Source organism: Dunckerocampus dactyliophorus, chromosome 4, assembly GCF_027744805.1.
Source record: "Dunckerocampus dactyliophorus isolate RoL2022-P2 chromosome 4, RoL_Ddac_1.1, whole genome shotgun sequence".
NCBI classification, from domain to species: domain Eukaryota; kingdom Metazoa; phylum Chordata; class Actinopteri; order Syngnathiformes; family Syngnathidae; genus Dunckerocampus; species Dunckerocampus dactyliophorus.
Genome location: NC_072822.1, coordinates 12,652,860 through 12,667,749, shown reverse-complemented (window position 1 = coordinate 12,667,749; position 14,890 = coordinate 12,652,860). Strand labels below are relative to the sequence as shown.

Genomic DNA, 14,890 nt, shown 5'->3' with positions numbered 1-14,890 from the left:
AATGTGTCATCCATGTTTATAAATGGACCAAAATGATTTGTTGACAATGGAGACAACATAACAGTTTCACTGTGTTCACTAACCTGATTCAGCTTCTTTGTGCCAATTCGATCAAATTGTTCGAGTGGGTTGAATTTGGTGGTGCGCTCACAATGATCAAGGTCAAAGTTCACCGAGTGAGGAGGATCACGCGGCAAGTCTGCGTTAACACTCAACAATTTAGACATCAGCAAGTCCTGTAGATCAGGGAAAACAAAACACATGGGATCAGCAAGAAGCAGACCAGTAGAAAACAGGCATTCAGGTTTTCAGTATTATAGCATTTGGCTGCTGCAGTGTATATATACTTTGGTTAAATTCCAGCAAAAATACATGTGAAAGTCATATTGTGTGTATGTGTGTATTACAGTGTGTGTGAGTGGGCATGGATGTCCTATTGCGAATTCCGCACTCCCATCCGTCACTTTGACATGGCTTGTGAAGCTCCTCTCCCTCCACTTCACTGCTTGCCCAGTGTGTCCCTGACCTGTGTGTTCTTGTCTCAGCCTTGGCTGCAGGGTGGAGCTGCTCTAGCAAACCTCCAACAGCCTGCTTGGTCAGTCTATCAAACTTCCATGCAGTTACTGCTGTTTATGGACAGCAGCCTAATGTACAGTATACACATGTTGCTCATGTTGGAATTTCAAGCTGCATCCTTATAGACAATATGTTGTAAAATATATGGGAACTGTAACTATGTGGTTGGCAGTTACTGAAGGCCGTTTACTTCATATAACTGTCCAAGAACTGAATTGCTATTTGTTTTTGCCATGCTTTACTTTAGTTATGAGAAGTTTTATCGGCAGAAAAAGTGTATAGCCAGAGCAAATTAATCTGAGACAAAAAAAATTGTCAGCATAAGTAAAAGGGAATTTACTTCGGTCCGCTGCTTAGACTACAATGGTTGCACACAAAAGAACATCTATTTAATGAAGAATATACCAGCTAATCCTTATACAGCATTTGGCTATAGATGGCATTACAGTGAAAGCACGTATTTTTTAATAGCAAATCCACAGATATATTTTGAATGGCCCATATATTATTTAGTCTTTATGGGGCCTAAATACATTTAGAGAAAAAAAGAAGGGACATGTAAAACTGACACTTTGAAGGGACTGTATGCAGCGGATTCCTTCAGCTCCTTAGACTGTGCCAACATTTAAACTTACTGCTAGCATTACATCCCGCCTCTTCCTGCATTGAGTACGCCAACGTACCACATGCACGCATGCTAGTTATGTTTGTTGTCAACTAATGGTATCAATTTGGCTAAGTTCAGTTACTAAGGTTGTCTATCATTGACTGTATAGCCTATTGTAGCAACAACATGACTGCAAATTGTTGACCGCTTCTCGTGTACTGTCGTGTATTGTCATGTATGTGTATACCAACAGCGGTTCGTGACAGCCATGAATGTTGGTTATTTTATTTGGGCCGAACAAAGGTTTTGGCCAGTATTTATGCGATTTCATTTCTAATTGTGAAAAATATAGACATTTTTTATACATTGTGTTCTTTTAAGCCACTATTGGTAACATATGCTAGCCGGTGGCGGTGTTCTTGTATTTTTTGGTTTAAAAAAATACAGTTCCTTTAAATATTATTATGCCTATTATTTAATTCAAATAAATTGTACTTTTACAAAAACACCCCCCTCTCACTCAGAACTTTCCCCCTAAATATACCAACATGTAGTGACTTCCTTCCATTTACCCTACATGTGGTGAGTGTATAACACGGGACATCACTGCAGGTCTGAACCCTTCAGGTCACCTGAACCATAGACCAAGCAGCATGTACCGCTTTCTTCCTCCTTGTCTCCTCACCCCAACTTCACCACAGCCTGCGGCCTCGGGCCAGCAGCCACCTAACTGCTGGGGGAGAGGGAGTGCTTCCCTACCTCATTGCCTTGGATGATGTGATGGATGTGCCTCAGGTAGTTGCTGCCCCCTGCTTTGTGGCAAACCTCCAGCAGCATCAGGCCCATTTTCTGCTCGGTCAGTTCGTCTGCAGCCACCACACTCTCCTTTCCCCGCTCATGGACGCTGGGAGACAAATGGACGGCATGGGGAGAAGTCAAACAAAACCAGCACATTCCTGATGGTTTTAGAGAGAAATAGGAGATTATATGAGATTAACAGAAGGGGATTAAGGATATATTCTCACTGGCCATAACATTAGGTACTCCTAACCACCATTATGGGATCCAATACAAGGATTGTATCAAAATTACCTTTTCACCAACAGTATGATGTGCAATCATACGCATATTGCTACATGAATAACAATTTCTATCAACAATTTCAATTGTACATGATCATTAGCTGTACCTAATGATGTGTCCAGTGAGATGGTACAATTCAAGCTAAGGTGGGCGTGATTAGGAAACAAATGACCAAGCAATAGATAGCGGAACACCTTCCACTACATTCATGACTATTTGTAAAACATGAAAGAACTCTTGACCGAAGGATGTGGGTGCACTAAAAGTGATTTGTGCGCATGCTTAACCATGTCCTGCATGTGTGTGTGTGTGTGTGTGTGTGTGTAATTGTGTGTCAAGGTCCTCGCGCATGTACAGCCCTCCATCCCTGACAAATGCCCCCATCATTTTCCTAGCCTTCTTATACAGATGGATGTCCCTTACCGTCCATCAAACATTCACATACACTTCCCGTCATTGTTCTCTCTCAATAGCTATCCCACTTTGTAATTATAAGGTGGCAGGACTGGTGCTGCCTGCCTGTCAGCCAGTCGTTGGCTACTTGACATTGAGGGTGGCAAAGAAAGTGGGGGCACGTCTTGTCCGTATGTCTGCTTATTCTTTTTGCCTGGCGTCCCCAGCGGTCGTGTTGTCTAGGACGGTGGCTGTGCATCCGTGTCAGCACCTGCGCTGTGTATCCTTTCCTGTCTATCACTGTGCAGGTGAAGCAGATGATTGGATTCAGTCAGTGGGGTGATTAATGAGGGCCCCTCTGGATTTGGGACAGCCTATCAATCATGTCATTAGGGCCAATGTGCCCTGAAAGAGGCAGACCTCCGCCAAGGAATAACTGCATTCATCTTCATCTGGGTATGCATCCCGTCAGCCCAGCCAGGGTCACCATGATGGAGAACAATAATCTTCTCCTCAACAAATTACTTTGCAAAGACAGTGGGTGCCTACAAGAGGGGAATGGGGTTAAAGCTGGTAGAGGAAAGCAGGAATCAGGTTGCATACCTGTCAACATTTGCATCATAAAATACAGTACGGGGAAATGTTCTACAAAAATAAAGGAAGATGAAGGAAAATAAGGGAAATTGTGATCTTCCACAATTATTTCTTTGTGGGGGTACTGCTGGTGTAAACATCCGATTGCCTACTGTGGTGGTGTTATTTTACTGGTGTGCTTCTTTTATTTTGAAGGCCTGACGCATACACCCGGATACAGGGTGTATGACGCCGATGTTGCCCGAGTGTTGGCCGGGTGCACCGGAAGCTGTGCTGCTCCGTTTTTTGTTTTCATGAAAGTTAAAATTCGTGAAAAAAGCAAGAAACTATTAAAACGGGAGATCGCCCAGAAAAAAGGGCAAAATATGGTAGTTTCCAGGTGAAAACAAGAGGGTTGACAGGTATGCCAGGTTGGGAGGGCATATGTTCTTTGTAGAAAGGTTTTAACGGTTGCGTTTGTATGTGAGAACCCACAGGAGACACAAGTGAGTGAAGTTTTTTTTTTTGAGTCACTCCATCTGCCACACACTCACGCGCGCGCACACACACACGCACACACACACACACACACACACACACACAGTCTCTTGCTCGGACACTGTATTGTGATTGTTTACAAGCCAGGCGTCACTTCCCTGTGAAGGTTAGTTTAATGAATAGTAATGATCTCACTGAATGCCTCAGACAGGTGATGCATAATCACTCATCCTTTTCTTCCCTCCGAACACACACACGTACACACACTTTCCATGCCATCTCTTTGCCTTCCGCCAATGCCCACCCACTCTCCCGCTCCTGTCACTATATGAAATAGAATTTCAAATGAATGTTCATTATCTTGTCAGTATTTTGTTTATCTCATTTAGTTTTTTAATGAAAGTTGCCTTTTTTTTGCATGTTGGTGGCTTGGTTGGCTTGGTTGGTTGAGAAAGAGACACACAGTTATGACAATAATGTGCAGAGAAAAAGGTCATAGGTCAGCCTGCAGTGCATCATGTTCCATAATAAAGGTGGTCAAGGTGGAAAATGACAAATTACTACAGTTAAAAAGTTGTACAACAAATTTAAATGATAACCTCTACAATGTGAAAACAATGCTTTTCTCTTTTGTGTTTTCATGATGCCACCAAAAAGCTTTAGAAATAATGTCCATAGAACTGAAAATTCATGTGAAAGTACAACATACAGGTAGCAATTAGATATTGGAATATTTGGATGATTGGATATTTGTCCCGCCTGCTCAGTACAAAATGGTCAGCAATTATGATAGAATAAGAAAAACTGAATGCGGTTTACACTGCAAAGTGAGCTGCATGAAATCTTTAGGAGAGTTTATTTGAAACCTCCCTTTCTTCTCCACATTCGTTATATGTGAAGTGTCCTAGTATTAACTGTTGACTTATCTTTACACTTGTATAACAGTTATCAATACTGATGTTACTTAAAATTCAATTTATAATAGTTCTGTGGAGAGCAAAAAAATGTCTAGCAACTTGGAATGAATTGTGGCCGATTGGGCTGTTATATCCTGTAAGAGTACTGAATGTCAATTATGTGTGTGGTCTGCTTCCTGACTACAACCCTCCACCACAATTTTATTTTTATTGCATTACACATACTATATCAGGAGAAAATTGTTTCTTTAACAAAATGGTATGTATATAATGATAAACCAGGTGAAGTTTTTAATGACTCTGACCAAGGTTCCACGTGTGTACAGGTATCTCTGTATGTGTGCATGTCTTCATGTATATACTGTAAATGTGCACAAATGTGTGAACGTGTAATTTGTCACTGAGAATGCAAGAAAGGAGAGGGACTGCCTCCCACTACCCAGCAAGCTCCGCCCCACACAGCCAGTCCGAGGGCCCACAAGAGCGGGCAGAACCAAGACTAGCCCCCTAAGAGCCAGCCCACAATGCCCTCCCCCCGGGAAGACCAGCAAGGGGCCGCAGAGAGGCAATCTCAACCAGAAACAGAGCGCCGGCAGGCCGAGGACAGCCAACCCCCGGGACCGGCGAGAGATCACAGCCCACAAGGGCAAACGTCCACCGGGGGCCACACACCAGCAGGCCCAGAAACGTCCTCACAACTGGAAAGGAGCCCGCCTACAGTGGAAGCGCCAGCCCCCCACCCCCAACTCCCAGGGAGCGGAGGCCGGCCGCCCCGGGCCACCCCATGCCAGGTGAATATTCAACATTAAGTGATGGATGACGCTGTCCAGCATGCATGAACACATTCATATTAAGAGTACATCAATGACATTTTGACCATGACCTCCGTATTAATATCTCCAGTTGGCCTATCACCTGTCTATGCAGAGTTTGCGGGCCTTGTGCAGCTGCATATTCGTCCACTTTGGTCTTTTTTCCTCCAGAGCCTGCAGTACCTTGTGTACTGCAGGTTTGGGAACACCCTGGCATGAACAAAATATAAACAGAGAGAATTAAGAAGGAGTGTACATGTGGCTCAATACGACTACATTTGGTTTTCCATAACAGCATCATGATGTAACAACATTATTTTGTTAACTCATTATAGACTGAATATTTTTGTCTAAATTGTGTTATTAGCCAAACAATGGTAGAAGCGCAGTATGGCCTTTTATATAAACTGTAAAATATTCATTAGCTATACATCATCACAGTGCTTACACACTTACTCCTTAAAATTAGCTACACCGGAACAACCAAAGCATCCTCATAATTGCTATCACTATTCTATTATTCACAAAATTACCTTCTGCTGAATCCCCATTGAAGCCTGCAGACACTCAGCCAGCAGGGTCAGGTGGTCCTTGGCCTGACAGTTCAAGACCAGGCCACTGATCTCTTGAAGTGAGTGCACATCGCCCAGTCCATGGATCAGGCAGTTAAACAGGGACCAGAGCAACAGGCCTATAGAGCGAAGCTGCCGGGCATGCTGGGAAAGGTGTTTCTCAGCCACTTGGAAGAGATAGCGGATGGGGAGGGGCAAGGACGCTACCACCAGTGGCAGGTTGGTGAAAATGAAGGACATAGCTTGAATGGCGAGAGATATGACAGCTGCAGGGAGAGATCGCACGCATGATGTTTCTTGTTGCAGAAAACTTCTAAAATTACAATCTACAGTATGCATACTCTTTGAAGAAGCGGCCTCTTTCCCTCGCATTTCCACTGGAGTATACTTCCAACCTTTGGGAACTTGAGCCAGGACACTTTCTGGAACATCTCTCACCCCAAAGACTCCACCGGGCTCCTCTGCGGCCTGCCACTCCATCGCCATGAAAACCAGGTGAGTCAGGAGGCTATTAGTGGACTTGGTAACTATCACCCGGATACAGCCGATCAAGACAGGTTCTTTCTGTGATGTTTCTGACAAAAGAGGTAAATGAGTATTGCTTAACCACACATGGATAACACCTGGATAACAGCCTCACCCCAACAACAGGGGGTGAGGCTGAGGCTGTTATCCAAGTTTATACAATCAGTGTGAAAAGAGCAGTCATCTCTTTGTTGACGTGTACAGTTGTTTTTGTTTCATTGTGCTGTCAGTGCCATGCAGATGAGAATGAGATGAGAAAAGCATTGATCAGTGGCTTCAATATGAGGTACTGTATGTGATTTGACCTCCATTGAGGTCTCCTGGCCAGCCTCATATTTTGAAAACCCTGGCGTTACAAGTTTTTACAAGAATTTAGGAAGATATCATTTATTAATTCATTCATTTTTACTGCTTATTTTGTTAAGGATTACATATGACGTGGTGCCTATTCCAGCAGCTGACCTTTGGGGCGAGATGCAAGGTACACCTTGGATTGGTTGATTCGTAAGATTCAACAATAAAAGTAATCTGATGTAATTAGAAGAAAATTGGCATAATATTTAAGGTACTTGCAAAAGCCTCAAATAATAGGTTGAGTGAACATATGAGCCAGTCTCAACAGGCGTACTTCATTATGTCACAACTTAACTTTAAACAGAAATGTCAAATATAGCCAATAGATTGCTGCCATATTCAACTGAAATGTCTCTAATAAAGCAAGTAATAACCGGTTAAATTCAGATGTGTTCAATCATTTTCAGTGGCTTGACCGTGGAAGTCTTACTACCCTCTCAAGGTGCCAGTATGTATAGTATGTCTTCCATTGTGCTGCCTTTTCATATCCAGCTGATATTGATAGCAGCGGAACTATACTACAAGCTGTATGGCAGTCATAAATTTCCCACAGAAGCAGCTGTAGAAGCAAAGGCTACGGGAGAGATAAAGTACGCTGGCCGTATTGGAAGTGCTGTGAAATCTTAAGGGACGTCTAACAAATGTGTGACCTCAGACCTACAGAAAAAGACTGGAGCGGAACACAAAATGATATAGCTGTTTGAAGAGGCAGTGCTCCTTGGCAGCTAAGACCTAGACCTATTTTTCAAAGTCACTTGGTTTTCACACTTTGCACCTCCTTCTATTGTGTCAATGCATTATATGGATGCTCGTGTATTGGTTCGAAACCACTTGCTGCTCCAGTCTGTGACATAAGTAGAATAGTGAAAGATTTTCTGTGTTAATCTATAAATGTGAACAGCAGGAATAAAACAGGATCAGTGGGGCATACTATGACCAAAAAATGCATCGCAAAGATTTGGCACTTTCCAATAATTAAACTAATTAGCCTGCGTGGATAAATGGTGATTGGATGACACTGAAAGTCTCCCTTGCTCCCTCCATCTCAATTACTCCCTTCTCCTTTCTCAGACCAGGCTTACCCCCCAATTTATACTACAATAACTTATTTAGTCAACCAGGATATAAAAATTACAAAATAAGAGCTAAAACCTCCACAGGGGCTCTGTATCAAAATATGAATTCAGGTTGAGATAAGAAAAAGGGGGAAAAAGAATAATCATGGTTTTGCATTTGCACGCCAGCACTTCAAATATAATGAAATATTATAAGCTTTTAGTGTTTGACATTTCAAATGATGTGGTCAAGTCTCGTTCATCAGTGTCTTTTAATACAAGCTACCTACTAAAGTTCACCTTTAAAGGTTGGTATAGCGGTATAGCACTTTAGCAGCAGCCTATAGAAGTGACATATTGCAACCATTTACACGAATATAATAAAAAACAGGTCGTTGTGATGTAAAGCCATTCGTTTGAGCAGGAGTCTAGGTTCCTAAAGTGGACTACGCATACCGCAGAGGTACGCCAATTGTCATTGGGGGTATGTGAATAAAAATGACAAACACAAAGTGCATAACACTCACAATTATGAGCGCACCTGAACGCCTCAGAGCACAGAGCACACCGTCATAGTAGAAAGAAGAAAAAAGACACGGCACGAAGTTGTTCATTGCTTTGTGTGACTTATATGAATAAGTACGTCAGTTTGATGATTATGTTGTGTATTGAGAGTTTTTAATATTGAAGGTTTCATTTACATTGGTGTTCCAATCTCCACACAATGAAAACCTGTCAATGTATGTGCGTGTCAGGAAGAGAGAATTGAGATCCCCCTGAAAATGAGGTTTTATAGCTGCTTGTATGTATTTTTGTACTTTGGATACTGCTTTATCATGTTTGTTCAACTTTGGTATCAAATTAATATGCAGATTTAAATCATAGTGATTGCATGTGGACAAAAGTGAAGCTCAAGTTCAACCCATTCAAAGGGAAGGACCCCAACATCCGTCTGAAATAAAAGATATGTGGGACGAATACTTCGATACTTTATTCATCTCCAAGAGAAATCACATCTTATCTATTAATCTGTGCTCATGTAAAAGTTTAATCAAAATTTTACCATGCACAATGCCCATTTTTGAACCAGAATAACTTACTATAAAATTTATCAATTAATCAGGTTTAATATCTCCATTTATGTTTTTTAAGTGTGCAGCAGTAGGGGGTAAATGGCTTCAAGTTAAATGTCTGAAGGGGTATGCGATTGTAAAAAGTTTGAGAGCCACTGAGCTAGAGCATTATTCAATGGCTGCAGGCTACTTTACCTGCCAGTGTGTACAGATGCTCCCATACATGTGCACTCTCCAGGTATGGCTGAAGGGCCTGAGTCAAGGCCTTGGGAACATCATTCAAGCAGGTATAAATGTTGAAAAGTGCATCTATGAAGGTATCACCTGCCTTGCAATACTCTGGAGATATTTCAAGTTGGCTCTCCTGACAAAAATCTGGAGAAAAAAAAGAGGGGAAATCGAAAGGATTACATTTTTAAAATGTAATTGAAAAAAAAGAACAATGAAAGACTAAGTAACTAAGAAACACTGAGAAACTGAAAAGGAGGGATTCTGGTCAGGATTTATGAAGGTATTCATTGCAGTCGTATGACTGTATTTTTTAAAATGTATTTATAAATTTCGTTAACAATTCTTCCTTGGCGGACATCACGATCAACTAAGTGGCATTGCAGTTATACGTTCCTGATCAAAATTTTAAGACCAGTTGAAAAATTGCAAGAATTTACATTTTGTACTGTTATGGAGGTTCTAAGTAGAGCTTCAAAATGCAAAAAGAAGAAATGGGAGTGAGACAAAAAAAAGTTTTGAGTAAGCAATTTATTGGCAACAACCATTAGAATGAAATGTTCATCACACATTTATATTGTGCAGGGGTGTCAAACAGCAAACGGCTATGGGGTCATGTTGCAGGGGGCATCCCGCATGACAGAAGGTCCTCGTCTGTGTGGTAATGACTGGGTTTTTCAACAGGGAAACATAGCAGTTCACAATGCCTGCATGACAGAGGGCTTCTTTCAGAGCAATAACATCACTCTTTTGGACAATCCAGCATGTTCACCTGATCTAAATCCAATTGAGAGCATTTGGGAATGGATGGCAAGGGACGTTTACAAAAATGGACATCAGTTCCAAACAGTGGATGCCCTCCGTGACGCCATCTTCACCACCTGGAGCAACATTCCCACTAGCTTCCTGGAAACACTGCAATCAAGCATGCCCAAACCAATTTTTCAGGTGATTAACAAGTTGCTGAGTCCTTTTGTGAACCTTTTATTTCTATTTTAGGGGGGTTTTGTTTTTTCTGAACCATGGTCTTAAACTTTTGATTATCTGATGAACAGCCCATTTTATTTTAATGGTTGTTTGCAATTCATTGTTTACTCAATGTTTTTTTTTTTTTTTTTGCCTCACTACCATTTCTTCTTTCTGCATTCTGAAACTCTACTTACAACCTCATTGAATTATTTTGTAATTTAAAAAAATCCTCAAAAGTCCTCAACTTACTGCATGCATATATTTATGCGTGTAATATTGTCATTGCATTCTCTAATAATAAATGTACTATTCTTTCTTCTACTTCATAGTATTTTTTTTTGAGTGTGCCCCATTATAAATTAGAGAGTAGATTATCCACAATTTAAACATCGGATGGATAATCATTGAAAATTACAGTATGATTATTTATATTTTTTATTCATTTGCAATGTTTCTGTGTCACAGATAAAAGGTCAAATGTCAAGGCTGCTCAACCTGAGAAGTGTTGATAGAATGGGCGAGCAAAAGGCATTCAAAACTGAAGGAAAACTCACATCTGTGTTCGAGGGATAGATGGAAAAAAGGAGAGATTACAAAGCCCTGTGGCAGTGGGATGTGCAGCACATGGAGGCAGGAAGTGAAAGAGAAGAGGTTTTGACAGCCTGTCCTTGTGGGGTTAGCTGTCTAAGCACAGGGCTGACGGAGGTGTGTACGTGTGTAACCCCTATAGATGTCTATATACTGTACAGATATTGTGTACTAAGTGTGTGTGTGGTAAGTTGACAGGGGTTGCTGAGGAGAGACCCTTTGCTCTAGGGGTGGCAGACATCCAGCAGTCTGTCAGAGATGACAGCTATTTGAATAGTGTGAGAAACACTGTAGTCAGGAGACAGGAGTCATGACAATTTAGTAGGATTGTATAGCAAAAGTAACGTAGTGTAATTAGAAGAAAACTGGTGTCGCTTCAAAAAGTTTTTAGATTACGGTGGTTCACTTCTTCGTACATTTGTAGAACAGTTATCAATGTTCGAGATAATCTGCAACGCAAATCTCATTTGCATTACGCTTTCATCATTTTTCAAGTTAAAATGATTGTTTGGCACGGTTACGCAGCTGCCTAGATGGCGCTAACTTTTGAACTTGTTGCAAAGCTATATAACCCCCCTGTACAAGAGCAAAACATTATGTTGTATGTTGAAGAGGTGTATTGTAGAGGATAAACCCATGCATTTCTTATTGATTTCTTATTGATTTATTTAAAGTAAAGTATGTTAATATTCAGTCAGTTACTTTGCAAAAAGAAGAAATTAGTTAAATTAATTACAATTAAATATATTTAAACCATGCTAGTAATATTATATTTTACTTATTATTTCGTAACTATTTTATTGTTTTTTTTGTTTGTTTGTTTTTCGCATGTCATTCTAAAATGAAAAGCGATGGGTCTGTCATTGTCCTACATACACTAACTCTGTACCTATTGAAACAACAATTAATGCACTGTAACTGAAAAATATAAACAAAAAAAGTAAAACTATCAATATAAAATCATAATCAAAATCATAAAAAGCAAAAAAGTTCAGTATTTCACACTTAAAAAAAAAAAAACACAACATGAGGTACATCTGAACAATCTATTGGAATCCCATACAAGAACTGTATGAGATGTCTGCTTATATAAAGACATAATTCTCAGGTATTACTGTATTCATTTACAAAAATGTTTATTAGTGTGGTTGTAGTTTGGAGAGCTGTAATACTGCAATGCATTATATTAATACTGAGATGTAGGTGCACCTAATGCTGTGGCCCGTAAGTGTATGTATACTGGATAAAATCAAACCCTCACTGTTGTGAACTTGCGAGTACCATAAACTGGGCAGCAGAGTAAGGCTTTTAAAGAAATAGAATGAACACTCTGGTAAAGAAACCAGATGAAATAAAGCCGGGAGCTCATGGTGACCCAACACCTCCATATGACACCTCATGTTGCGCCTTCTTTTCATTTGTCCACACACAGAAACGGGTCACAGCCGCTTGTGGCATTGTGAGCATTCAGTCAAGTCTCTGTCTTCCCACTTCTCGCTTAATTAGCCCGTCACTGAGATAACATGCAAGAGTCAGCGCTTCTGGCGTTGATATACAGCACCATGCAGAGGCATTGCAGCACCTCGGAGCCAGACTCTGGCTGAGCAATGGAATGAGACAGTGAGAGTTGTTATTAATGAGGTCACTATAATGTGAATTAATGTGCTAGTGCACAACAGTCTTTAAAGGTTAGACTGTTGCCAGTAGAGGGGAGGGAAGGAGGAATGCAAAATCTTTAAAGGTCAGCATATGTGCTCTGCCTGGGTCTGTTGAGTGTTTATTACTGCACTCTATTGATTTAGTGATGCTGATGACCAAGGTGAAAATGATGATGATGGCAAAGATGACGACAATGATGACCTAATAAAATGAGAGGCAGCTCATCTAATGTCTGTAGAAGTTAAGAGTTGAGTTCTTATATAGTGTAGAGCAGGGGTCTTCAACAGACTTGAGTCCAGATCAGGACCCGGACCCCTTTCTATACAGAACCAGAACTATTATTAGATAATTTCATGATTGTAAATCAAACAACGTAACTCTTACTGTTTCAAGCAGTATTGTGTGTGCACAACATTCATACTTAAGCATTCACACTTTGCCTGTCTGCCGGTAGCACAGACAGTAACCAGCATTAACTTCTATTGCTAAAATATTACACTTGACTTACAAGAGTTTTCCAGGAGAACACGGGGCAGGTGACAGTCTCTGTAAAGCAGCATTTGCAGTAGCAACCTAGGATTGCTTCCTGGATCAGAGGTCAGCAGCCTGAGCTGACACGCAGATGCTTCCTGGCCCACAAGGCCATCTCTAAGAGCAGAGAGATGGAAAAACAAGCTGACAGTTCTGCAGTGTCAGGTGAGAAACAACAAAGGAGGGAATATGCTTCACAATAGTGAATGAGACAGATCGACATCCAACATGTCTGTAAGTGTAGAGTATAGGACAATGTAGTACATTAAAACCTCAAAATTTGAATATTGTATGATTTTTAAAAAGTGACATTTAGTACACTCTGATTAAAGCTATGAGTCAAACATACCGTATGTCAAAAAAGTGAGTACACCACTCGCCATTTTTATTACAGCACTGTATATCCTCCTAAGGTACAATACTATAGAAATGAAACTCGGTTACACTTTATTTAAACTATAGCAGTATAGATCCACAGGACATGTTATGCACTACCCACAGCCATTATTGTCTAATAACTGGCAACACAAGTGAAAAGAAAGATATTTCTGTCTTGTCAACAGTCAAACATGATGGTGGTAGAGTCATGGTTAGGGGTTGTGTGAGTGCTGCCAGCACTTTTTATATACTATTTTTTTTTACACTTGTAGGACAGTTAGGAATGTTAAAATGTTACTTAAAACTTTGCCTGTACAATTAAGAATGATTTTATGGTAACAGGTCAGGTTCCATTTTTTCCTATGGGGAAAAACTATTTGGAAATCCCAACAATTTTCCCAGAGGTTCTGCAGTACTTCTATTTACTATGCAATATACTTCAGTCTCCCTCCGCCTACTCAGCAAATGTCTTCACTGTCATTGTATTTTATAATGTGCACCGGGAAGGAATTAGCTGTAATCGTGGCCAGCTAAAAGCAAATTAACATTTGGGAGACAGCCAAATACATGAATATACAGCACAACCCCCCTCCTACATCTTTTGTATAACCAAGAGGTTGCAGCCAGCTGTGGGTAATGAGCCGTATCCTTGGTGTGAGCAAATGTCCGTGCATGTGTGTGCATGCTATGTTTGGGTATGAGTGCAAGTGCTAGAGCACACTGATGTGTGTGTGAATGTGCCTCCGTGTTACTTTATACATCTCAATAAAATCTAATGGAAGGCATGGACGGCGTTTGTCTGAGGCACAAGGAGGCGGGAGTCTTCACAGGGGACATCTGCCCAGAAATTAACCATTCTATTTGAGTCAGAAAGCCATGGCGGGGTGCACCCTGCTGCTTGACGGAGGCAAACTATGTCTCCATCTGACAGCGCAATTTATGATGTCACTGCAGCCGCAAATCCACAAGAAATTCTCCTTTAGCTGCACTGATAAATCTAACAGACTCTGGCACGGAGTTAGCTTACAGAACCTGACAGAAACACACACAGTGAAAAGGAAGTAATACAAATAGAGCACATGCTGAGGCCAGACAACACATTTGTAAATGGCCTTTAAATAAAACATATTTATTCATGCACTTTTTTATTTTACTATTGTTTCTTTTGATAATCATTACAATGATTTAGATTTTACGGGATAGGCAACTGAGTCCCGGTCCAGCACGAGGAGTTGTGGGCTTGGCTTCAGGCCACCAGTGGGCCCCCTGGCGCCATTGCATGCAAGGCAAAGAGGTGGGAGCAAAGAAATAAAGACATTATAAAAATGAACTAATTCCCGCTCGCCAATACCATCAGAGACCAAGTGCAGGGCTTAGTTTGATTTGTTCGCCATCAGCACGCAATGACATCACCTCTAGTGGTGAGGGAGATTACAGGGGAAGAGAAGGAGTCAAGGGTGAGGGCGGGAGTGATTGACTGCACCTTGGAGGTCACACCA

At 41.0% G+C, this 14,890-nt stretch overlaps 1 protein-coding gene across 5 annotated transcripts in view; it reads right to left on the bottom strand.

Moving 5' to 3' along the window:
* Window positions 1-14,890, bottom strand: part of kiaa0825 (KIAA0825 ortholog) — a 155,620-nt gene that overhangs the window by 94,642 nt on the left and 46,088 nt on the right. For all 5 annotated transcript variants that reach the window (XM_054773813.1, XM_054773811.1, XM_054773816.1 and 2 more), the window contains 7 exons: window positions 12,991-13,130; window positions 9,234-9,413; window positions 6,373-6,606; window positions 5,993-6,297; window positions 5,563-5,669; window positions 1,943-2,087; window positions 84-236 (listed from right to left, as the gene is read on the bottom strand). In XM_054773813.1, coding sequence (XP_054629788.1) covers window positions 84-236; window positions 1,943-2,087; window positions 5,563-5,669; window positions 5,993-6,297; window positions 6,373-6,606; window positions 9,234-9,413; window positions 12,991-13,130 — 1,264 coding nt within the window. The remainder of the gene's footprint in view (window positions 1-83; window positions 237-1,942; window positions 2,088-5,562; window positions 5,670-5,992; window positions 6,298-6,372; window positions 6,607-9,233; window positions 9,414-12,990; window positions 13,131-14,890) is intronic.